General features: G+C 47.1%; 1 protein-coding gene, 1 long non-coding RNA gene and 1 pseudogene across 5 annotated transcripts in view; 2 read left to right on the forward strand and 1 right to left on the reverse strand.

Moving 5' to 3' along the window:
* The window catches only part of LOC139360462 (uncharacterized), a 15,280-nt gene extending 7,583 nt beyond the window's left edge, over positions 1 to 7,697 (reverse strand). Inside the window, exons 1-2 of one of the 2 annotated variants that reach the window (XR_011617875.1) lie at positions 7,472 to 7,697; positions 4,382 to 4,455 (exon numbers count right to left, since the gene is read on the reverse strand). This is a non-coding gene — a long non-coding RNA (uncharacterized lncRNA). The remainder of the gene's footprint in view (positions 1 to 4,381; positions 4,456 to 7,471) is intronic. The other variant, XR_011617876.1, reaches the window with a different exon arrangement.
* A 67-nt stretch (positions 7,698 to 7,764) lies between these two features.
* The window catches only part of LOC139360455 (zinc finger protein 813-like), a 33,290-nt gene continuing 15,225 nt past the window's right edge, over positions 7,765 to 25,829 (forward strand). For 2 of the 3 annotated variants that reach the window (XR_011617871.1, XM_071087731.1), the window contains exons 1-3: positions 7,765 to 7,949; positions 19,477 to 19,564; positions 24,489 to 24,615. Coding sequence is in view for 2 of the 3 variants with exons in the window: in XM_071087731.1 (XP_070943832.1) it covers positions 19,550 to 19,564; positions 24,489 to 24,615 (142 nt within the window). In the remaining variant the exon portion in view is untranslated. Of the gene's footprint in view, positions 7,950 to 13,822; positions 13,957 to 19,476; positions 19,565 to 24,488; positions 24,616 to 25,829 lie in introns of all 3 variants that reach the window. The other variant, XM_071087732.1, reaches the window with a different exon arrangement.
* Positions 14,042 to 19,470, forward strand: LOC139360457 (tropomyosin alpha-3 chain pseudogene; annotated as a pseudogene).

Genomic DNA, 25,829 nt, shown 5'->3' on the forward strand with positions numbered 1-25,829 from the left:
CCTTGGCCTCCCAAATTGCTGAGATTACAGTCATGAGCCACCGTGCCCAGCATTTTTGTTTTGTTTTGTTTTGTTTTTGAGAGGGAGTGTCGCTTTTGTCACCCGGACTGGAGTGCAGATCTTGGCTCACTGCAACCTCCACCTTTCAGGTTTAAGTGATTCTCCTGCCTCAGCCTACCGACTAACTGAGATTACAGGTGCCTGCCACCATGCCCACATAATTTTTTTGTATTTTTAGTAGAGACGGGGTTTCACCATGTTGACCTGGTTTGTCTTGAACTACTGAGACTTCAGGTGATCTACCCCCCTCAGCTTCCCAAAGTGCTGGTATTACAGGTGTGAGCCACTGCACCCAGCCAGTGATTTTCCATATAGAGTATCATATCACCTACAAAGAAATAATTTTTTTTTTTTTTTTTGAGACAGTGTCTCACTCTGTCACCAGGCTAGAGTGCTGTGGCATGATCTTTACTCACTGCAACCTCTGCCTCCCGCATCCAAGCAATTCTGTCTCAGCCTCCTGAGTAGCTGGGACTGCAGGCAAATGTCGCCACACCTGGCTAATTTATTTACTTTTTTATTTTAGTAGAGACGGGGTTTCACCATGTTGGCCCAAATGGTGGGCCAATATGGTGAGAACCTTAAAGAGAACTTGAAGAGAATCTCCTATGTTAGATCTCCTAACTTCATTATCTGCCTGCCTTGAACTCCCAAATTGCAGAGATTACAGGTGTGAGCCATGAGCCCGGCGCCAACAAATATAATTTTACTTCTTTCTTTCTAATTTGGATGAGTTTTACTTCATTTGCTCTGTCTAGGACAGCCAGTATTTATTGAATATAAGGGATGAGAGCATTCTTGCATCATGTGAGATCCTACAGGAAAAGCATTCCATTTTCCTTTATTGGTTATTTCAGCTGTGGTCATTTCATGGATGGTCTTTACATTTTTGAGGTAAAACTCTACCTATATTGTTTAGGATTTTTACGAAGAATGAATATTGAATTTTGTGAAATGCTTATCTGTCATTCTGTGCAAGTGTGTATCCCATTGATTTGAGTATGTTGAACCATCCTTGCATCCCATGAATAAGTAGCACTTGAATATTTACAATCCCTTTTTATATCCTCTTGAATACAGTTTGCTAGTATAAGGGTCTTCAAGAAGTTCATGGAAAAATACATATGAAAAATTTGTGTGTGAATTTCACACTTTTTGCACCAAAATGAACTGATATAAACTTGTTACAACATGTCTGAACAGGCTCTAGTTTGAGGTACTCAGAAGGATAAGATGTGAGTTTGAAAAGAACCTCTATCAGAGCAATACAAATTCTATTAAAATTAAGAAGAAACATCAAATTTACAATAAGACCAGACGCAGTGGCTCAGGCCTATAATCCCAGCGGTTTTAGAGGCCAAGGCAGGTGGTTCAAGACCAGCCTGGGCAACATAGGGGGACCTCCTCTCTGCTAAAAGTAAAAAAAGTCAGCCAGGTGTGGTGGTGCACCCCTGTGGTCCCAGCTACTCTGGGCGCTGAAGTGGGAGGATCACTTGAACGAGGGATTTTGAGGCTGAAGTGAGCCTGATTTCCCACTGCACTCCAGCCTGGGTGACAGAGCTAGACCCTGTCTCAAACAAGCAAATGAGAGGCATAATTCCTCCTTTGAGAATAAAGGAAAAGATTTTCCTTCCTTTTGTGTCTTTTCTCAGGACATTTATTTAGAAAATTTGTAAATGTACTTTCTCTGTCTTCAGAAGTGGTATTTTTAAGAAACAATAAAACTTGTTTTCATCTTAGTGGTGATCCAGGGGTATCTTTCTAAAGGACTTGGGAGTTCTGTCTTTGAAATGCAAACAACAAAAAAGATAGTACCTCTATCTCAGTAGTAAATTAAGTCATTCAAAATCAGGCTGGGTGTGGTGCCTCACTCACTCTGGGAGGGTGAGGCAGGTGGATCACCCGAAGTCAGGAGTTCGAGAGGAGTGTGACCAACATGGTAAAACCCCATCTCTGAGAGATACAATGGAGGTTGCAGTGAGCGGAGATTGTGCCACTGCACTCCAGCCTGGGCAATAAGAGTGAAACTCCGTCTCAAAAAAGAAAAAAGAAATCAAGTAATTCCAATTAAAAAAAATTTTTTTTTGTTTGAGGTGGAGTCTCCTTCTGTATCCCAGGCTGGAGTGTGGTGGCCTAATGTCAGCTCACTGCAACCTCCACCTCCCGGGTTCAAGTGAATCTCCTGCCTCAGCCTCCTGAGTAGCTTGGTACTACTCCAGGCGCCACCACGCCCAACTAATTTCTGTATTTCTAGAAGAGACGGCATTTGCCATGTTGGTCAGGTTGGTCTCCAACTCCAGACCTCAAGAAAGTGATCCGCCCACCTCGGCCTCCCAAAGTGCTGGGATTACAGGCATGAGCCACTGCCTCCAGCCTTTTTTTTTTTTTTTTTTTTTTTTGAGATGAAGTTTCTCTGGTCGCCCAGGCTGAAGTGAAATGGCGCTATCTCACCTCACTGCAACTTTTGCTTCCCGGGTTCAAGCAATTACACTACCTCAGCCTAAACCTACCAAAATCAAAATGGCTAGGAGAGTGACCTCTGGTCGTCCTCACTGCTACACTCCCACCAGCTCCATTACAGTTTACAAATGCCATGGCAACATCAGGAAGCTACCCTACAAGGTCTAAAAAGGGGAAGCATGAATAATCCACCCCTTGTTTAGCAGACTTGAAGAAATAACCATAAAAATGCGCAGCTAGCAGCCCTCGGGGCCCCTCTGTCTATGGAGTAGCCATTCTTTAATTTTTTTACTTTCTTAATAAACTTGCTTTCACTTTGCACTGTGTACTCGCCCTGAATTCTTTCTTGTGCAAGATCAAAGAACCTCTTGCGATCTGGATCCAGACCCTTTCCTGTAACATATTTCTCTGTCCTGGAACATTAACATATTATGTTGTCAACAAAGTTTATCTTAGAAGTATTTGATTATATAGCAGGAAAGGCTAAAAAAAGTATTTGAGAATAACTCATTTATAGTGTGGCATAAAATTACACATGGAAGGGACACCTGGTTTATTTACATCCACTGTTTTAAAGTTAGTGCTTTTCTTAATCCGCCCCCCTCCGCTTTTTTTTTCAATTGAGACCAGGAAGGGAGCCCTGTGGGAGGGGGTCTTATTTTGCTGCCCATGCTGGCCTGGACCCCAGGTTCAGCGATCCTTACACCGCTGTTTCCTGAGTGACTGGGACCCCAGGCTCCCGCCCCCACGCCCGCATCCCTGTTGTGTTTAAGCAGCAGATGGTGACCTCACTCATCCCTGGCCTGCGCACTCCATCCCGCATCCCAGGCAGTGGCCCTAGGGAAGTCTGGAGCTGAGCACAGGGTGGACTGTCCCTCCCGAGTGAATGAGGAATAGAAAGGGAGTGCATTTCTACTCTGTTCTGTGGGCCGTCAGAGTAAAATTGCTCTTTCCACTGAAGCAGAGCTTTGCATTTTACATTCTAGTTTGCATCCCCGTTTCACACAATTCCAAGGCTTTTGAATTATGCTTCAGCATCCAAGGCCGGTCTCACCTCCAAAACCTGGAAAACACAGGCTGCGGAGGGAGGCGGAGCGAATTGTAGGCCCCGCCCCGCCCCCGGGATCCCTGCCCCGCAGGCCACTTATCCACTTCCGTGCCACGCCCCTTGCCCTTCGCGCCCCGCCCTGCCTCGCCCGGGCCCCGCCCACCTTATCGGGGTTCCTCCCAGGCCTGGCTTCTGTCCTGCGCAGATTCGCACAGACATGGAAGCGGGTCGCCTCAGTGAAGATCACACTGCAGCGCCTGAGTTTCGCTCTGTCTCTAGTTAAGTCGGTCCTTCGCAGGCCCCCGGCTCTGCTATACTTGGGAGGTGGGGTCCCCAGAGACCTGGAAATTCCCGCCCCCCTTCCTCCACAGAGAGCATGTAGAGACTTCCCTGTGAGAGTCCGCGGGTCGCTTCCTTTTGGGTTTTCTTGTTTGTTGAGAAGGGGTCTCACTCTGCCGCCCAGGCTAGAGTGCAGTGGCCCGATCTCGGCTCACTATGACCTCTGCCGGCATGATCTCGGCTCCCTATGACCTCTGCTGCCCGGGTTCAAGCGATTCTCCTGCCTCAGCCTCCTGAGTAACCAGGATTACAGGCACCTGCCACCGTGCCCGGATAATTTTTGTAGCTGTTGGTATAGACAGGGTTTCACCATCTTGGCCAGGCAGGTCTTGAACTCCTTGTCAGACCTCTGAGCCCAAGCTAAGCCATCATATCACCTGTGACCTGCACGTATACATCCAGATGGCCTGAAGCAACTGAAGAGCCACAAAAGACGTGAAAACAGCCAGTTCCTGCCTTAAGTGATGACATTACCTTGTGACATTCCTTCTCCTGGACAATGAGTCTCAGAAGCTCCCCACTGAGCACCTTGTAACCCCAGCTCTTACCTGCAAGAGAACAACCGCCTTTAACAGTAATTTTCCGCTACCTACCCAAATCCTGTAAGACTGCCCTACCCCTACCTAGCTCCCTTTGCTGACTCCTTTTTCACACTCAGTCAGCCTGAACCCAGGTGATTAAAAAGCTTTATGGCTCACACAAAGCCTGTTTGGTGGTTTCTTCACGCGGACTCGCGTGACACTCCTGGCCTCCTGATCTGTCCGCCTAGGCCTCCCAAAGTGCTGGGATTGAGGCTAAGCCACCGCACCTGGCCTCCTTTTGGGTTTAAGGTCGGTCTGAGGCTGGTCCCGTCCCGGGTCTTTCTGCCATAGGGCCGTGTAGATGCTTTCTATCCCGTAGTTCCTGCTCAAAACCGTTTCCTGACCCCTCCTCCCGCGTGCACTTTTTAAAGTCCTCACCCCAGAGGTAGATTCCGGCCCTTAGTGCCTCCCAGCCTCTCCCTCGCTGGTCCCTGGAGTGCAGCCCCACAGCCCCAGTCCCCCGGAGGCCACGTGCCTTGCCTGATCCTGGGAACCTGCAGACTCCACCCCTGCCCTAGGGCGCCTTGCGTCCCACCTCCCTCCTCCTCATGCCGTGCCCTGCTGCTCCCCAGTTCAACTCCTGGAATACATGCTCTCCGGGGAGGCAGCCATCTTACTCCATCCCCTTCCAGTGAGTATGTGGGCCAAGGAGATCAGGAGAAAGAGCGAGCGAGCGAGCGACTGAGAAAGGAGCAGAAAAAGTGAGACAGTTCTGCTTGGTGCGGTGGCTCACGTCTGGAATCCTAGGACTTTGGGAGACAGGCGGTGGGGTTGTTTGAGCCCAGGAGTTTGAGACCAGCCTGGGCAACATGGCGAAACCTCATCTGTTGGTAGCAAGCCCTAAGCCTATCATAAACAGGCCTTAAAGAAACTGGCCATAAACAGGATTTCTGCAGCAATGTGACATGCTCTTGATGGCTGTCACGCATACTGCTAAAAGTTGTGAGTTTGCTACAGCAGGGCAAGGAATACCTGGCCCCGTCTGGAGCAAAAAACTGCTCAAACCACAGACGATAGCAGGAGCGGCCTGGGCCTTGACAGCATGTTTTTGCTGCAGATAATCAGCCAGAGCCTGTTTCTCTGTTCCTGGCTGAGAATGCTTTGTTTCCCACAAGGAATGCTTTTAGCTAATGTATAATCTATAGAAGCAATGCTTATCACCGGCTTTCTGTCAATAAATGTGTGGGTCAAACTCTATTAGAGGCTCTCAGCTCTGAAGACTGTGAGACCCCTGATTTCCCACTCCACACGCTATATTTCTGTGTGTGTGTGTCTTTAATTCCTCTAGTGTCACTGGGTTAGGGTCTCCACAACCGAGCTAGTCTTGGCACTCATCCTTACAAAAAGTTTTTTTTTCAGAAGTTACCCAGGTGTGGTGGCACACATCTATGGTCCCAGCTACTTGGGAGGCTGAGGTGGGAGGATTGCCTGAGCCCAGGAGGTTGAGGGTGAAGTGAGCTGTGCTCCCATCACTGCACTGGCACCTGGATGAGGGAGCAAGACCCTGTCTCCAAAGAAAAAGAAGAAAAAAAAAAAAAAAGGAAAAGGAAAAATGAAAAAGAAAAGAAAAACCCAATCTGAGACAGAAAAGAAGAATGAGGGCCTGGCGCGGTGACTGAAGCCTCCAATCTCAGCACTTTGAGAGGCCAAGGCAGGCGGATTTCCAAGCTTTGCATTTAAGTAAATTCTGTATTTAATCATATATTTGAAACTTTATTATTTACTGCTGACATCAATTTCTGTCGCATTGTAGGAGCCTCACTAGAGAGGGCACCTGTCGCCATGTTGTAAAACTCACACTTGTCAAAAAGACATGGGTTGTGGTTTCGCCCCCTCCCTCGCTCGGGATGAAGCTAGTTAGCTGACACAGATGGTCACCTCCATTACCAAGTAGAGCCGGGATGAACTATGTGTGACCAAAGGTGTTGTCAAGTCCTCTTCCCTGAGGACTGATTAGTGTTTATCTTGAAAACATGTACTTAATGGGTTTTATAGAACAGTGAAGTTTCTTTCTCTCTTTTAAACCTCTCAGCTGTTTGCCTCTATTGCCCATCACATTCTGGTCTAAGGCTTATGCATTAATAAAACGGTTTTATTTCTTTTATTTCTTTATCTATTATCTCTATACATCTATAGGTGTTTCGTCATTTGGGGGAAGACTTTTTTGTTTTGTTTTCAATTATATTTTCTCAACAATTAGAAAGTGAAGTAAAAAGTATTTGTTGGGCCAGGCACAGTGGCTTCCGCCTGTAATCCCAGCACTTTGGGAGGCCGAGGCAGGCGGATCACTTGAAGTCAAGAGTTTGAGACCAGGCTGGCCAACATGGTGAAACTCGTCTACAAAAACACAAAAATTAACAGGGCATGGTGGCACAGGCCTGTAATGGCAGGTACTCCGATAGCTGAGGCAGGGGAATAGCTGAAACCCAGGAGGCAGAGGCTGCAGTGAGCCGAGATCCCGTCACTGCCCTCTAGCCTGGGCAACAGAAATACTCTGCCTCAAAACAAAAGAAATAAGTAAATAAAGGAATAAATCTCTTCTACAAATGTGCTGAGACAACTAACTGGATATCCACATGGAAAAGAATAATGTTGGATCCCTATCTCACACAATCAAAATTTTATTTTAAAACGTTAAAAAAAAAAAAAAAAAAAAGGAAAAAAAGGTGAGAGAGAGAGGAGGAAGGGAGCCCTGCGGGAGCGGGTGTTACTTTGTCGCCCAGGCTGGCCTGGACCCCAGGCTCAGCGATCCTCCCGCTGCTACTTCCTGAGTAGCTGGGTCCTCAGGCTCCCGCCCCCGCGCCAGCATCCCTGCTGTGTTTATCTAGCAGGTGGTGAGGTGACTCCGTCCCGCATCCCAGGTGGTGGCTTTAGGGAAGTCTCTGAAGCTGAGCACAGGATGGACCCTCCTTCCCAAGTGAATGCCAATAGAAAGGGAGAGGATTTCTATTCTGTTTTGTGGGCCGTCAGCATGAAATCGTACCTTCCGCCAGGCAGGGCCGTGCATTTCACATTCTAGTTTGCATCCACGTTCCAGACAATTCCAGGGCTTTTGAATCATGCCTCAGTCTTCTTAGCTGGTCTCGCCTCCAAAAGCCGAAAACAGAGGCCCTGGGAGCCAGGGTGAGACGCACAGGTCCCGCCGCGGCTCCTCCCTCCGTCTATTCTAAAGGGTAAAGTCTCTCTGCCTCGCGCCCGGCCCGTACCTCGCCCAGGCCCCGCCCACCTCCTCGCGGGTCCCGCCCAGGCCTGGCTTCTTTCCTGCGCGCGCAGTTTCGCGCAAACCCGGAAGCGGACCTCGTGGAGTGACGGTCCCATCGCGGCGCGTGAGTTTCCCTCTGTGTTGTGTTAAGTCTGCGCTTCCCAGGTCCCTGGCGCTTCTGTACCTGGGTCGTGGGGTCCCCACAAACCTGGAAATTCTCAGCCGTCTTCCTTCACCCAGAGCAAATTGAAACGACCAGGTGAGAGTCCGGGGTTCGCTTTCTTTTGGGTTTAAGGTCGCCCTGAGGTTCCTCCCGTCCTGGGTCTTTCTGCTGTAGGGCAATGTATACATTTTCTATTATGTAGCTTTCCTGTTCTGAAACTTTTTCTGACTCCTCCCGCCCCGCGCTTTTTTTTTTTTTTTTTTTTTTTTTGAGACGGAGTCTCGCTCTGTCGCCCAGGCTGGAGTGCAGTGGCCGGATCTCAGCTCACTGCAAGCTCCGCCTCCCGGGTTCACGCCATTCTCCTGCCTCAGCCTCCCGAGTAGCTGGGACTACAGGCGCCCGCCACCGCGCCCGGCTAGTTTTTTGTATTTTTTAGTAGAGACGGGGTTTCACCGTGTTAGCCAGGATGGTCTCGATCTCCTGACCTCGTGATCCACCCGTCTCGGCCTCCCAAAGTGCTGGGATTACAGGCCTTGAGCCACCGCGCCCGGCCCCGCCCCGTGCTTTTTAAAGTCCTCCTATGAGAGGTGAATTCCCGCCCTGGGCGCCTCCCATTCTCGACCTGGTCCGCCCCTGGAGCGCAGCGCCGCCGTCCCAGTCCCGAGGAGGCCGCGTCTTATGCCTGGTCCTGGGATCCTGCAGACCCTACCCTTGTCTTAAGGCGCCATTGCCCCGTCACCTCCCTCCTCCTGCGGGCCCTGCTGCTTCCCAGGTTCCTCTCCGCAATCACCACTTTCCCTGAACTCGCGTTGGGGAGATGCCCGGGGCCTGCCCTGTGACATGGGTTGTTCTTGCCTGCCCATCTCCAGCCCCTGGAAAATGCGCTCCCCCGGGATGCAGGTGTTTTACTCCAAACCTTCCTGTGTCTTAGTCCAAAGCCTCCGGTGATTGTGTGGGCCAAAGGGATCAGGAGACAGACATAGAGCAGTAGAAAACCTGAGACAGAAAAAAGAATAAGAAAGGCTCATAACAGATGGCAAAGTAGAGGATGAGTGAGGGATTTGCCAAGAGACAGCAGATGTAGGAGGAAAAAAAAAAGCAGGAGGAGAAAAGCAACTGGAGAAATGTAGAGCAAAGCTAGATGTACAGAGAGATGAAGGACAGCAAGGTAGGGAGAGGAACAGCAAAGAGGGAGGCTCATCAGAGTGAGGGAGAGGAGAAGGGATTTGGAGCCAGGACAAACAGAGCAGAGTGGTGCTGGTGGCAAGGAGAACAGAGGGAGAACCACAGCAGGGAGGACACCTGGGGATCTGGGGTTCCAGAGAGCGGGTAAAGGGGGGTATAACAAGGAAGAGAGAATTTAAGAGGGAGAGCAAAGGAGGCACAGAGATGGTATTGCGGGAAACTGAGGACTAGAGAGGCGGATATGCGGGAGACAGAGGATGTTTATTCAAGGTAGGCACTGGCTTAGTGGATTTGCATCTAAAAAGCTGAGCATTTCAACAAAGACAGAATGGGGTTTTTATAAGCAGACTTACAGAAGCAAAATAAAAGCAGTTAATCATGTAATGATTGGTCACCTAATCTATACCATAGCATAACTTGTGACCTTGCATAGCTGGTGGTCTTGTAGCTGCAATGAAAGAAAAACAAGAACAGCTAAATACAGACTTTTTTTTTCCTCTTCACTCTTGTTCTAAAGTGGGGGTGTTCGACTTCACAAACTGTGTTATCTTTTTTATTTATTTATTTATTTATTTTTGAGGCAGAGTCTCGCCCTGTCACCCAGGCTGGAGTGCAGTGGCGCGATCTCAGCTCACTGCAAGCTCCACCTCCTGGGTTCATGCCATTTTCCTGCCTTAGCCTCCTGAGTACCTGGGACTACAGGTGCCCGCTACCACACATGGCTAATTTTTTTTTTTTTTGTATTTTTTGTAGAGACGGGGTTTCACTGTGTTAGCCAGGATGGTCTCGATCTCCTGACCTCGTGATCCGCCCACCTCGGCCTTCCAAAGTGCTGGGATTACAGGCGTGAGCCACTGCGCCTGCCCAGACCAAACTGTCCTTGAAGTGAGCTTGCTAGGCAGAGGAAAACTTGTTCTTTTCTTTTAACCTTTGCCTTGCCTGTTAGTTTTCTTGGAGTGAATGAATGCAGATTGATTTTTTAAATTTCTGCCTCAGTTTTCTCTCTTTGCTGCTTTTTATAAATAAGATTTTAAGAGAAGCCACCACTATTACTGGATTCTTCATGAAAGAGCAGGTTTTCTTCTTTAGGCACAGGCTGATATTTATATAGAGCTATTAGCTGAGTGGTAGTCTGCCTGGTTACAATTGCTTCTATCGTTGACTGAATGTTCTTAACAAGAAGAGGTAAAATTATTCACTAGGTGAAAACTTGGGGTTATAGCATACATAAGGTTGTTATTTCCTGAGTCACAAATTGAGCAGGTGGTCTGATTAGAAGTATAAGTCTTTTTTTTTTTTTTTTTTTGAGAAGGAGTTTTGCTCTTATTGCCTAGGCTGGAGTGCAATGGCATGATCACGGCTCACCACAACCTCCACCTCCTCAGTTCAAGAGATTCTCCTGCCTGAGCCTCTTGAAAGGCTGTGATTACAGGCATGCACCACCATGCCTGGTTAATTTTGTATTTTTTTCGATACAGGGTTTCTCCATGTTGGTGAGGCTGGTCTTGAACTCCTGACCTCAGGTGATCCACCTGTCTTGGCCTCCTAAAGGGCTGGAATTGCAGGCATGAGCGACCACGACTGGCCTTTATAAATACGAATTCTTTTTTTTTTTGAGATGGAGTCTCTCTCTTGTGGCCCAGGCTGGAGTGCAGTGGCGCAATCTCGGCTCACTGCAAGCTCCGCCTCCCGGATTCATGCCATTCTCCTGCCTCAGCCTCCGGACTAGCTGGGACTACAGGTGCCCACCACTGCACCCGGCTAATTTTTTGTATTTTTAGTAGAGACCGTTTTCACCATGTTAGGCAGGATGGTTTCGATCTCCTGACCTCGTAATCCACCCGCCTCAGCCTCCCAAAGTGCTGGGATTACAGGCGTGAGCCACCGCGCCTAGCCGGAAAACTACTACTCTTAAGATTTCTAACCACATTTACTTCCTTGACTAGTCCTCAAGCTTCAGCTGTGGGTAGATTTGTCAGCTTCCAGTGTGTGTCTAGAGCAGGGCTTGTCGTCCCCTCGAGCTTCAGCCATGCATAGACTGGTCAGCCTCTGGAGTGACCAGAACAGGGCTGTCGTCCTCAGCAGCAGCTTGGTCTCATCTCACGATCAGCCGAGTTGGATGATCTGGGTCTTGCTGGCTGGTCCACTTGTCCTGAGCTGCTGGTTTCAGCTGACTGTGGTGGATCTAAGGCACGATTCCTGCAAGTTTAACAGCAGTGGGTGTGGATGAGATTACAGTATAGGGCCCATCCTATATGGGTCCTAGAGAAGTTGGATTCTACTTTTTAACTTAAACAGAGTCTCCAGGTTTAAAGGGGTGTACTGGATCTGTCAGACTTAGAGGCATTCTTTCTCGTATTCAGTGATGGACTTCTTGCATGGCTATTCTTAAAGCCTGCATTTGCTTTTTTAAAGTTAATCCTCTAGTTCTTGGAGTTCACTTTTAATTTGACTTATGATTGGAGGAAGCTGACTGAACAAAGTCTCATAAGGTGAATACCTAGTTTGTTTGGTGCGGGTGCAACCATCTCCGAGGAGGACCGTAGGAAACACCTGATCTTACCTCAGATGAGTTTCTTGGCAAGATTTCTTCAGTAGCTGCTTGAGTGTCCAGTTCATGCATTTTATTTTCCTTGAACTTTGCGGCTGACAGTCTATGTGTAACTTCTATTTTATTTTTAGCAGTCTTGTAAAATCTTACACTATTTCAGCTACAGATGCCGGCCTATTGTCTGACTTTAAAGTTAGAGGTAGTCCAAACCTGGGGATAAGGTCTTTTATCAGTACTTTAGTCACGTCTTGTGCTTTTTCTGTTGTGGTGGAGAAAGCCTTAACTTATCCTGAAAAGGTACAGCTAAGCACTAGCATATACCAGTAGCCTCTGGCATGGGGCAGTTCAGTAAAGTTTATAAGCAAGTTTTCACAAGGCCTGGCTCCTACTTCTTGAATTCTTGGGGCTGAGTGGGCCCCTGTCGTGGGTTATTCTGAGCACAGGTTAAGCATTGTTCACAAACGGCTGGAGTGACAGCAGAGAGCCGCAGTACATAAAAATGGCTCTTTCGTGGCCTGGTGCAGTGGCTCATGCCTGTAATCCCAGCACTTTGGGAGGCTAAGGCAGGCAGATTATGAGGTCCAGATTTCAAGACCAGTCTGACCAACGTGGTGACAACCCATCTCTACTAAAAATACAAAAAAAAAATCCGATCGTGTTGATGGGCACCTGTAATCCCAGCTAGTAGGGAGGCTGAGGCAGAAGCATCTCTTGAACTCGGGAAGCAGAGGTTGCAGTGAGCCGAGATCGTGCCACTGCACTCCAGCCTGGGTGAGAGAGCAAGACTCCGTCTCAAAAACAAAAAAAAGGAAAGAAAGAAATGGCACTACATAACATTTCTAATGCTGTTTTTCTTATATGAGTTTCTTGATGAATTTGCTTCACAAACTTAGGAGCTAACATCTTTGGAATGCCTGGTCTGCTATAGAAGAACGTCTACCACTTTCTTTTAATATATTTTTCATCTTCTTGGGCACCCCAGGTTCTTTGATTTGGAGTATAACTTGGGTCCTCTTGGAGAGGAGGTTCTGGGAGGAGAGGCATAGCTAAGGCTTCCTCTTTAAAATGTGGCATAATCATTGCTGCCCGCGTTGCAACCTGAACAGGGGTTGCTCCTGGTTTTAATTCTACTACTGGTGCATAATTTACAGCTAACCCAGGTGGGTTGTCCTCAGCCTGTACTCCAGGAATTTCTTTAACTAAGTGAAATAATAATTTTTGTTCTTCTTGCATATGAGGCTGCATTGGTACCTGAAAAGGGGGCTGGGTGCTGTGGCTCACTCCTTAATCCTACCATTTTCAGAGACTGGGGCAGGGGATTGCTTGAGTACAGGAGTTCGAGACCAGCCTGGCAACATAGTGAGACTTTGTCTTGGCCAAAAATAAATAAATAAAATTAACCAGGCATGATGGTGCACACCTGTACTCCCTACTATTCTGGAGGCTGAGGCAGGAGGATCACTTGAGCCCAGGAAGTCCAGGCTACTGTCAGCCGAGATCATGCCACTGCACTCCAGCCTGGTCAACAGAGCGAGACCCTGTCTTAAAAGAATAAAAGGGGTAGGTGAGTTTGGGTTCAGATGAGTGGGTGAATTCATTGGATATGATTACCTGTGACATGTTGACTTCTGTGTATATACTCTAATAACTTAAAACTTGTTTAAATTACACAGCTGAGATTGAGAATTTTAAAATTCCTATCTATAAGACATGTACATCCTGCCGGGCGCGGTGGCTCACGCCTGTAATCCCAGCACTTTGGGAGGCCGAGGCGGGCGGATCACAAGGTCAGGAGATCGAGACCACAGTGAAATCCCGTCTCTATTAAAAATACAAAAAATTAGCCGGGCACGGTGGCGGGTGCCTGTAGTCCCAGCTGCTCAGGAGGCTGAGGCAGGAGAATGGCGTGAACCCAAGAAGCAGAGCTTGCAGCGAGCCGAGATTGTGCCACTGCACTCCAGCCTGGGCAACAGAGCGAGACTCCGTCTCAAAAAAAAAAAAAAAAAAAAAAAAAAAGACATGTACATCCTATAAATCTTGGCATAGAAGTCAGCTTCTACTTGGAATCCCTATTCAGCCAGAAGGCAGTGACTTATTCAGTTGTGAATTACTTTGTTCCCTTCCCAGAGGGTGGGGTAGGAAGTGGTGCAGTGAAGTGGGAAAAAAAAAATCAGTTTCTGTTATAACATAATACTTTTAATTAAGTTAATTAATAATTAATATTTTGGGACAGGGCCTGGCTCTGTCACCCAGGATGGAGTGCAGCGTGATCTCTTCTAACTGCAGCCTCGACCTCCTGGACTCAAGCGATCCTCCTACCTCAGCTTCTTGAGTAGCTGGGATCACAGGCATGAGCCACCAAGTCAGGCAAGTTTTGTTTTTTTTTTTTTTTTTTTTTTTTGAGACAGAGTCTCGCTCTGCCGCCCAGGCTGCAGTGCAGTGGCGTGATCTCGGCTCACTGCAAGCTCCGCCTCCCGGGTTCACGCCATTCTCCTGCCTCAGCCTCCTGAGTAGCTGGGACTACAGGCGCCCGCCACCTCGCCCGGCTAGTTTTTTTGTATTTTTTAGTAGAGACGGGGTTTCACCGTGTCAGCCAGGATGGTCTCGATCTCCTGACCTCGTGATCCGCCCGTCTCGGCCTCCCAAAGTGCTGGGATTACAGGCTTGAGCCACCGCGCCCGGCTGTATTTTTTTTAATAGAAACGGGTTTCACTATGTTTCCCAGGCTGGTCTCAAAATCCTGAGCTCAGAGGATCTTTCTGCCTTGGCCTTCCAAAATAGTGGGATTACAGAGATAAGCCACCACACCTTGCCTACATAGTACTTTTTACAAGGGACATCAAAATGTGGTGGCTCCAGCCAGTAACCCCAGCACTTTGGGAGACGGAGGTGAGTGGGTCACCTAAGGTGAGGAGTTCAAGACCAGCCTGGCCAACATGGTGAAACCTGGTCTCTACTAAAAGTACAAAGGTTAGCCAGGCGTGGTAGTGTACACCTGTAGTCATAGCTAATGGGGAGGCTGAGGCATGAAAATCACTTAAACCTGGGAGGTAGTGGTTGCAGTGAGCAAAAATCATGCCACTGCACTGTAGCCTGGGTGGGAGAGTGAGTCTCCATCTCACAAAAACAAGCAACAAAAAATAAAATGAAAAACAAAAGGGACATCAAAAGTGCTTTTGTGCTCATGTGTAATAGATTTACTTTATTTTCTTTCTGTTTCCTCTTCATTTCTTTCTTTATTCTTTTTTTTGGGGGGTGGGGGGCAGAATCTTACGCAGTCACCCAGGCTGGAGGGTAGTGGCGTGATCTCAGTTCACCTCTGCCTCCTGATTTCAAGCGATTCTTTTGCCTCAAACTCTCAAATATGTGGGACTACAGGCCCGCACCCCCATGCCCAGCTAATTTTTGTACTCTTAGCAGAGATGGGTTTCACCCTGTTGGCCAGGCTGGCCTTGAACTCCTGACCTCAGGTGATCCACCCGCCTTGGCCTCCCAAAAGTGCTGGGATTATAGGCGAAAGCGACCATGCCCAGCGGAGATAAATCTTAGTTTTCAAAATTTCTTTTTTAATACCTAATCACAGAGAGGAGGCTGCAGTGCTAAGTGGAGGAAGCAGGAACTGGACCGTGAGTAGTAGCTGGGTGGGCACCATGGCTGGGGTCACCACCATCGACACAGTGAAGTGTGAGATCCAGGTTCTGCAGCAGCAGGCAGATGATGCAGAGGAGCGAGCTGAGCACCTCCAGCAAGGAGTTGAGGGAGAAAGGCGGGCCCGGGAACAGGCCGAGGCTGAGGCGGCCTCCTTGAACCATAGGACCCAGCTGGTTGAAGAGGAGCTGCACTGTGCTCAGGAGCGCCTGGCCACTGCCCTGCAAAAGCTGGGAGAAGTGGAAAAAGCTGCTGATGAGAGTGAGAGAGGTATAAAGGTTATTGAAAACCAGGCCTTCAAAGATGAAGAAAAGATGGAACTCCAGGAAATCCAACTCAAAGAAGCTAAGCACATTGCAGAAGAGGCAGAAAGTATGAAGAGGTGACTCGTAAGTCGGTGATCATTGAAGGAGACACGGAAGGCACAGAAGAACAAGCTGAGCCGGCAGAGTCGTGTTGGCGAGAGATGGAGGAGCAGATCAGACTGATGGACCAGAACCTGAAGTGTCTTGAGTGTAGCTGAAGAAAAGTACTCTCAAAAAGAAGACAAATGTGAGGAAGAGGTGAAGATTCTTACTGATAATCTCAAGGAGGCAGAGACCCGTGCTGAGTTTGCTGAGAGATTGGTAGTCAAACTGGAAAAGACAATTGATGACTTGGAAGATAAAGTGAAATGCAGCAAAGAGGAGCACCTCTGTACACCAAGGATGCGGGACCAGACTCTGCTTGACCTGAGTGAGATGTAGAATGCCCCAGTCCCCCCTGCTGCTGCTCCTCCCTCTGACTCTGACTCCACCTGCGGCCAGCCTGCCCGAAGCTGACTCTTTTTTTTTTTTTTGAGACAGAATCTCGCTCTGTTGCCCAGGCTGGAGTGCAATGGCGCGATTTCGGCTCGCTGCAAGCTCTGCCTCCCGAGTTCACGCCATTCTCCTGCCTCAGCTTCCCGAGTAGCTGGGGCTACAGGTGTCCGCCACCACACACGGCTAATTTTTTTGTCTTTTTTAGTAGAGACGGGATTTCACTGTGTTAGCCAAGATAGTCTCGATCTCCTGACCTCGTGATCCGCCCGCCTCGGCCTCCCGAAGTGCTGGGATTACAGGCATGAGCCACTACACCCAGTGTGAAGCTGACTCTTAACTGAGGGCTGGTCTTTAACTGGAAGGCTGCTTTCTCTTTTTGCCACCCCCTCCTCCCCTGCCTCTTTTTCACCAAACTGTCTCTGCCTCTCCCTGGAGATTCCAGCTGGGCTAGAGACTTGAGAACTTTTAAAACAACATTTAAGGGAATGTGAGCATAATGCATAATGTCTTCAAAATGCATGTTGTGATGTAAAAATAATAATCACTTCTGAAAGATGCCTTTGTCACATACTATAATCAGCTCACATCATTTTTTTTTCTGTACAAGTATATTTTCCAGTTATTTTCCTGTTGACCCGAGAATTTGTTAGATTTTTTAGAAAACAGTTTCAAAATAGTTTCTGTTTGAAACTAGTTGCGTCTGGTTCATGTCAAGGTCTGCATGCTTTCTAGTCTTTATTATTTGTTGGAAAACTTTGGTACCTAATACAGAAGATTGATTGTGTCAGTGTGTACCTGGTAAAGATATCAGTGACCTTTTACCTTAACATCAAAATGTAGTTTAACCAGTTAGGCTATTTTTTAGTTTTCTTTTCTTCTGTCATCTGTGAAAATATGGAGCTGTGAGCTATTAAGTGCATGCTTCCCTCAAGGCCCTCTGGTCCCTTCTGGACTAATGTTGAAATATGGGATGGATTGGCATGAAACTGTTGCGGTGGCCACACCCAACACCAGGCTATCGGGGCTATGAAGTCCGGTGGAGTCAAAGGAATGAGAAAAGACAAGTTAAGGATGCATAAGGTGGGTCCAGGGGGCCAATGCTAGTATGGAGGCTACAAAAGACCCGAACTCTGGAAGCCCACACTATTTATTGGTGGTCAAAGAAGCAGGTGGTGAGGCCATGGGGGTTGAAAGGAAGTGGTGCATCCAGCACATGATCTATAGGTGTGTGGTTTAGCATTTATATGGAACATGTTCTGCTACTTGAGATCATGGGGAACATGTTATTCTAGTTTAAGATACAACCGTTTTATGAGCCTGGAAGTGCTAGAAGCAAGGAACCAGCAAGTCTAGGCACATTCCAGAGGCCATGAGAGATTTTATTTCCTGAGCCCTGGATTCCATCCAAGCCATGAGGTGTTTGTGGGGGAAAGAATGAGAGATCAGACTGTGGCTGTGTCTATATAGAAAGAAGAAGACATAAGAAACTCCATTTTATTCTGTACTAAGAAAAATTCTTCTGCCTTGAGATGCTGTTAATCTGTAACCCTAGCCCCAACCCTGTGCTTACAGAAACATATGCTGTGTTGACTAAAGGTTTAACAGATTTAGGGCTGTGCGGGATGTGCTTTGTTAAAAATGTGTTTGCAGGCAGTATGCCTGGTAAAAATCATCACCATTCTCCAGTCTCAAATACCCAGGGACACAATGCACTGCAGAAGGCCGCATGGACATCTGCCCAAGAAAGCCTGGATATTGTCCAAGGTTTCTCCCTACTGAGGTAGCCTGAGATATGGCCTCATGGGAAGGGAAAGACCTGACCATCCCCCAGCCCAACACCCGTAAAGGGTCTTTGCTGAGGAGGATTAGTGAAAGAGGAAGGCCTCTTTGCAGTTGAGATACCCCAAAAATAAAATCAAATAAATTTTTTAAAAATGCGAAAGAATGGAAGAAACAGAGGTGTAGACTCAGACAGAGACAATCTTTGGGGCCTTTCTCTGTATTAGGATATCACAGCTAAATCTAAACCAGGTCATGTCCGTCCCTGGCAGGGAACCCTCCACCAGCTTCCTGTGTTCCCCAGGACAAAAGCCCAACTCCTCACTGTGGCTCCACAGCCCTGTGTCCAGGGCCCCTGCCAGTGTCCAGCCTCCTCCTGGGAGCTTGCCCTCCTCTCCTGATTCCCTCTGCTGCAGTCACATTTGCTTTTCTGTTTTCCCAGATATCAAAACCCTTCCTGTCTCAGGTCATTGTCCCTGCTCTTACCCTATGTCCCTAAATGATCACAGCACTGTCCCTTTTCTCCTCCTTCAGGTCTAGGCTCAGAGCTGTCTCTCATGCCCTCCCACCACTATCTGAAGTTCCCTCTGCCCTTCATTCTCTATCATGTTACTTAACGTTTTATTACCTCTGCATCAATCACATCAGAAATGCTTGCTTTTTTTTTTTTTTTTAAGATAGTCTCTATTACCCAGGCTGTGAGTGCAGTCTCATGATCTTGGCTCACTGCAACCTCCATTTCCTGGGTTCGAGTGATTCTTGTGCCTCAGCATCCCAAGTAGCTGAGATTACAAGTGTGTGCCAGCACACCCAGCTAATTATTGTATTTGTATTTTATTTTATTTTTGAGTCTCACACTGTCACTCAGGCTGAAGTGCAGTGGCATGATCTTAGCTCGGTGCAACTGCCACCTCCTGGGTTCAAGCAATTCTCTTACCTCTGCCTCTTGAGTAGCTGGGATTACAGACACCCACAAAGCCCAGTTACTTTTTAAATTTTTTGTAGAGAAGGGGTTTCACCGTGTTGACCAGGCTGGTCTCGAACTTCTGACCTCGAGTAATCCACCCTTCTCGGCCTTCCAGACTGCTAGTACTACAGACATGAGCCACTGTGCCTGGCTCAGTTTTTCTATTTTTAGTAGAGACAGGGTATCATCGTGTTGGCCAGGCTGGTCTCAAACTCCTGAACTGAAGAGATTCTCACACCTCAGCCTTCTAAGTAGCTGGGACCACAGACACACAGACGTGCACAACCATGCCTGGCTAAGTTTTTGTGTTTTTGGTAGAAATGGGGTTTCACCATGTTGCCCAGGCTGCTCTCAAACTCCTGAGCTCAAGAGATCTACGTGCCTTGACCTCCTAGAGTGCTGGGATGACAGGCATGAGCCACCACACCCAGCCTCTGCATGGGGTTTGGTCAGGGCTGGGTCTGTACCCTGAAGAGGAGCTCATTCCAGCCCAGGTTCCCACTGCTGCAGTGTGTATGTGGGCTCCTCCACGAGAGAAGTGGGAGTTTTCCTGTTAGAGTTTATCGTCCCTGGTGAAGTGGGCGGTAGAGGGGACCATATTTCCCAGGGTGAGGTCTCCTTTGTATGTTTCATTGTGTTACAGGGAGGGGTTGTGTGGATTTGAGCAATAAACAACATATTTCTAACTTTCAGGATTGACTGCTAAAGAATCTTCGTATGTGAGGAAGAAACCCAGAAGAGGAAGAGGAAAGCCCAGGAGTCAGGGATGGCTCTTCCTCAGGTGAGATGACATTTTCAGTGGATTTTTGTGTCTCCTTCCTATCAGAAATGCTGGGACCACCTCTGGATGCACTGTCAGCTCTCTGTAGACCAGGATTAGAGCAACTGCCAATGGAAGTCTGTCGGGAACCTGGCACCTGATATTTCAGTGTGGGTTCTTTTCTATTTTCCTTAAGTGTTGGCCGGTCTGAGAAATAAAGAGAAAGAGTACAAAGAGAGAAATTTGAAAGCTGTGCATCTGGGGGAGACATCACATGTCGGCAGGTTCCGTGATGCCCCCCAAGCTGCAAAACCAAGTTTTTATTAGTGATTTTCAAAGGGGAGGGAGTATACGAATAGGATGTGGGTCACAGAGATCACGTGCTTCACAAGGTAATAAAATGTTACAAGGCAACTGAGGCAGAACAAGATCACAGGACCAGGGTGAAATTAAAATTGCTATTGAAGTTTCAGGCCCGCATTGTCATTGATAACATCTTATCAGGAGACAGGGTTTGAGAGCAGACAACCAGTTTCACTAAAAATTTACTAGGCGGGAATTTCCTCATCCTAATAGGCCTGGGAACGCTAGAGGAGACTGGGGCTTATTTCATCCCTTATGTGGAACCGTAAAAGACAGACATTCCTGCGGCGGCCCTTTTAGAGGTCTACCCCTAGGAACGCATTCTCCTTCTCAGAGCTGTTCCTCGCTAAGAAAAAGAATTCAGCGATATTTCTCCTATTTGCTTTTGAAAGAAGAGAAATATGGCTTTGTTCTGCCCGGCTCTCAGGCAGTCAGACCTAATGGTTATCTCCCTTGCTCCTGAACATCCTTGTTATCCTGTTTTCTTTTCAAGGTGCCCAGATTTCATATTGTTTAAACACACAGGTTTTACGAACAATTTGTGTAGTTAACACAATCATCACAGGGTCCTAAGGTGACATACATCCTCAGTTTATGAAGACGATGGGATTAAGAGATTAAAGACAGGCATAGGAAATCTCAAGAGTATTGATTGGAGAAGTCTATCAATAAATGTCCATGAAATCTTCACAGTTTATGTTCAGAGATTGCAGTAAAGACAGGCGTAAGAAATTACAAAAGCATTAATTTGGGGAACTAATAAATGTTCATGAAATCTTCACAATTTATGTTCTTCTGCCATGGCTTCAGCCAGTCCCTCTGTTCAGGGTCCCTGACTTCCCGCAACAGAAGTCATGTATTAATATGCACACAGTACGTGGTAAATTCTAGAAAAGGCGACCAATATAGAGAAATGTTTCTGCCTGATTTTATACTACGTTTTTAGGTAATTCAGTGAGTTACTGTGTTTCTGACTCCAAAAATCTTGCTAATTAGAATGGAAAGTTATTACACAGACATGAACGATAGAAGATGTTTTATTCCATCATTATTTTAAGAATATGAAATCAATCTCAATAATAGCAGGAGATTCATTAAGCCATTTTTAGCACATTAGGCTCATGGAGACTGTGGTGTTTGTTACTGGGGAGAGACTTGTGAAACAGGTGTTTTCATTAAAAATGATTATAATTATTATAATATTATTTTACTTTAAATAAAGTATTGTTCTGTCACCCAGGCTGAAGTGCAGTGACATGATCTTGGCTCATGGCAACCTCCACCTTCTGGGTTGAAGGATTCTCCTGCCTCAGCCTCCCGAGTAGCTGGGATTATAGGCACGCATCACCATGCCCAGCTAATTTTGTTGTATTTTTATTAGTGACAGGTATCACCATGTTGGCCAGGCTGGTCTCAAACTACTGACCTCAGGTGATCTGCCCACCTCACCCTCCTCGAGGGCTGGGTTTACAGGTGCAAGCCACTGTGCCCAGCCCCAATGATTATTATTAAATGTATATTTTTATATTTAAACATCACATAATGAATATATTTGTTTTGTGATAAAACTCCAAGCAAAGCTGCAGCTTAGACCCTTGGCCATAAGGTATCTCCTTTCCCTGTCACATCCTCCACCCTCTTTCCAAACTCACTGGGGAGCTAGTTGTCAGAGCAAGTCTCATACACGTGTATTTCAGCATCATTATGAGACTTTAGAGAAAAGTCTGAGGTAAATTTAAAAACAAATAACTTTTTTACAAAAATTAGCTGGGTAGGCCGGGCACGGTGGCTCGAGCCTGTAATCCCAGCACTTTGGGAGGCCGAGACGGGCGGATCACGAGGTCAGGAGATCGAGACCATCCTGGCTAACATGGTGAAACCCCGTCTCTACTAAAAAATACAAAAAACTAGTCGGGCGAGGTGGCGGGCGCCTGTAGTCCCAGCTAGTCGGGAGGCTGAGGCAGGAGAATGGCGTAAACCTGGGAGGCGGAGCTTGCAGTGAGCTGAGATCCGGCCATTGCACTCCAGCCTGGGCGACAGAGCGAGACTCTGTCTCAAACAAACAAACAAACAAACAAACAAACAAAAAATTAGCTGGGTGTGGTGGCACATGCCTATAATCCCAGCTACTCAGGAAGCTGAGGCAGGAGAATCGCTTGAACCTTGGAGGCGGACATTGTCATGAGCTGAGATTGTGCCACTGCACTCCAACCTAGGCACAGAGCAAGACTCCGTCTCAAAAAAAAAAAAAATTATATTTGTGTTTTCACTTTAGGTTTGGGGCTACATGTGAAGGTTTGTTACACAGGTAAACTAGTGTCATCGGGATTTGTTGTACAGATTATTTCATCACTCTGGTGTTAAGCCCCATACTCAATAGCTATTTTAAATTTATTTACTTTTTTGAGACTGAGTTTTGCTCTTGTTGCCCAGGCTGGAGTATAATGGCATGATCTCAGCTCACTGCAACCTCCTCCTGCTGGGTTCAAGTGATTCCTCTGCCTCAGCCTCCTGAGTAGCTGAAATTACAGGGGCCTGCTATCATGCCTGGCTAATTTTTATATTTTTAATAGAGACAGGGTTTCACCATGTTGGCCAGGCTGATCTTGAACTCCTGACTCATGATCCACCTGCCTCGGCCTCCCAAAGTAGTGGGATTACAGGCATGAGCCACCTTGTCCGGCCCCCAGTAGTTATTTTTTCTGCTCCTCTCCTTCCACCCTCCATCCTCAAGTAGACCACAGTGTCTGTTTTCTTCTTTATGTTCCAGTAAATATTTTACTTTGATATTTGATGCTGCTAATTGTGAAAATTTACATGTTCTCACGTTAGTAAATGTGGCTAGCTTGCTGTTTGCCATCTGCATTGGAAATTAGCTGAATGACAAGTGAGTGGGTCCTTTGCAATTTTTCTCTGTATAAGGAGTGCCATAGGGGCTGCCTCTGCGCACGCCTGCATTCCTACAGATGTCTGAACATTCCTCCAGGTCAGGCAGTTGAAAGCGTGATTGCTTCCTCTAACATGGGGCATTTCCTGTTTTCTTAGATCTGACAAGATTTTCCCTCCCCCAACTGCCAATGTATCCTTTTCCAGCAAGATGGGATTCTTCTTCAGTTCAACATAACTTGCTACTTTTTATTTTTTTTTTTTTATTTTTTTTTTTTGAGACGGAGTCTCACGCTGTTGCCCAGGTTGGAGTGCAGTGGCGCGATCTCGGCTCCCGGGTTCCCGCCATTCTCCTGCCTCAGCCTCCTGAGTAGCTGGGACTACAGGCGCCCGCCACCGCGCCCGGCTAATTTTTTGTATTTTTAGTAGAGACGGGGTTTCACTGTGGTCTCGATCTCCTGACCTTGTGATCCGCCCGCCTCGGCCTCCCAAAGTGCTGGGATTACAGGCTTGAGCCACCGCGCCCGGCCCTACTTTTTATATTTTTAAAGTCTTTATATATATATACACCCACACACACAATATACACACACACATATACATATACATACATACACACACACAAATGTATATATTTTGAACAACTTTTCCATTTTGAAAATCTGGGGAAAATGACAGCCCTTTGTATTAACATGTAGTTTTATGTGAGTCTGTGTAGGTTTCATTATTTTGTTGACGTATATATGTATAATGGATTTTCATCCTTTGAGTAATCTAGTTTTCATGTATTTTCTTTTATTTTGAGACTGGGTCTAACCGTGTTGCCCAGGGTGGAGCACAGTGGGATGATCTCAGCTCACTGCAAGCTCCACCCTCAGGCTCAAGCCATCCTCCTGCCTCAGGCTCCCAAGTAGCAGGAACCACAGGTGGCTGCCACCATGCCCGGCTAATTTTTTTTTTTTTGAGATGGAGTCTCCGTTGTCCAGGCTGGAGTGCAGTTGCATGATTTCAAATCATTGCAACCTCTGGCTTATGGGATCAAGCAGTTCTCCTGTGTCAGCCTCCCGGGTGACTGGGATTAACAGGCATGTGCCACCGTGCCCAGCCAGATTTTAGTTTCTGATGTTTCACTCTGGACGTTGTCATCGCTGAAGACATCACTCATACTCTGTCTCATCTAGATACTGAGTGTCACTTGGTGTGTCAATAAAAGTTTCTGGGCCAGGCACGGTGGATCGCACCTGTAATTCCAGCACTTTGAGAGGCTGAGTCAGAGAGATAACAAGGTTGGGAGTTTGAGACCAACCTAGCCAATATGGTGAAAGCCCGTTTCTGCTAAAAATACAAAAATTAACTGGTCATGGTGGTGCATGCCTGTAATTTCAACTACTCAGGAGGCTAAGGCAGGAGAATCGCTTGATCCTGGAAGGTGGAGGTTGCAGTGAGCAGAAACTGCACCTTTGCACTCCAGCCTGGGCAACAGAGCTAGACGCCATCTCAAAAAAAAAAAAAAAAAAAAAAAAAGTTTAGTAAAACACAACTGGCAAGACAAAATGTGGTGAGAAATCCCTCACTCAGATTTGCTAGAATATTCACTGCATTTCAATCCACACTTTCCCTTCTCTCCTCTTCTCATTTTCTGTAAAGATAAGAACTCCTCCCATAACCATTTCCTTAAAATGTGTTTTCATTTCAGGTTTTACTGACGTTCAAGGATGTGGCCATAGAATTCTCTCAGGAGGAGTGGAAATGCCTGGACCCTGCTCAGAGGACTCTATACAGAGACGTGATGTTGGAGAATTATAGGAACCTGGTTTCCCTGGGTGAGGATAACTTCCCTGCTGGGGATGTGCCCTTTGCGTATCTTTGTATTTTCTTTCTTTCTTTTTTTCTTTTTTTTTTTTTTTGAGACGGAGTCTTGCTCTGTTGCCCAGGTTAGAGTGCCATGGCACAATCTTGGCTCGCTGCAAGCTCTGCCTTTCAGGTTCATGTGGTTCTCCTGCCTCAGCCTCCCAAGTAGCTGGGACTACAGGCGCCCACCAACATGCCCGGCTAATTTTTTGTATTATTTTTTAGTAGAGACAGGGTTTCACCGTGTTAACCAGGGTGGTCTCAAATTTGAATTCCTGATGTCGTGATCACACACCTTGGCCTCCCAAAGTGCTGGGATTACAGGTGTGAGCCACTGTGCCTGGCCCATATTTTCTCTTTTTCTTAGATACAGTGTCTCTCTCTGTCACCCAGTGTGGAGTGCGATGGTGTGATCATGGCTCACTGCAATCTTGAATTCCTTGGCTCTAGTGATTGTCCCACCTCAGCCTCCCCCAGTAGCTGGTACAGGTGCATGCCACCATGTCAGGCAACTTTTTTAGTTTGTTTTTTTTCCAGACAGGGTCCTGCTGTGTTGTTGAAATTCGTCCTGATCTCTTGGGCTCAAGAGATCCTCCTCAGTCTCCCGAGTAGCTGGGATTACAGGCGCCAACCCCCATACCTAATCATTGGCTTTTATTTTTGAAATGTTTGCATATGTGCAGCCGGGCCTGGTGGCTCACGCCTGTAATCCCAGCACTTTGGGAAGCCAAACTGGGTGGATCACAATGTCAGGAGATCAAGACCAGCCTGGGCAACATGGTGAAACCCTGTCTCTTCTAAAAACACAAAAATCAGCTGGATGTGGTGGCACGTGCCTGTAATCCCAGCTACTTGAGAGGCTGAGGCAACAAAATCACACGAACCCGGGAGTCAGAGGTTGCGTTGAGCCAAGATCACCACTGCACTCCAGCTGGGCGACGGAGCGAGACTCCGTCTCAAAAAAAAAAAAAAAAAAAAAATTGCATGTGTGTGTCCTTAAGGCTGAGTCTATAAGTCTCTTGTAGACAACATGTAGTTGGTTCCTGTTGATTCAGCCAGTTTTTGCCTTCTGAATGCAGAGTTAAATACTTACAGTTCAAGTATTACTGATGGAGAAGAGCTTTCCTATGTGAATTTGTTACATATTGTCTGTATTTCTTGTAGTTTTTTTTTTGTTCTTCATTTC

This window comes from Macaca nemestrina, chromosome 20, assembly GCF_043159975.1.
Source record: "Macaca nemestrina isolate mMacNem1 chromosome 20, mMacNem.hap1, whole genome shotgun sequence".
Lineage (NCBI taxonomy): Eukaryota > Metazoa > Chordata > Mammalia > Primates > Cercopithecidae > Macaca > Macaca nemestrina.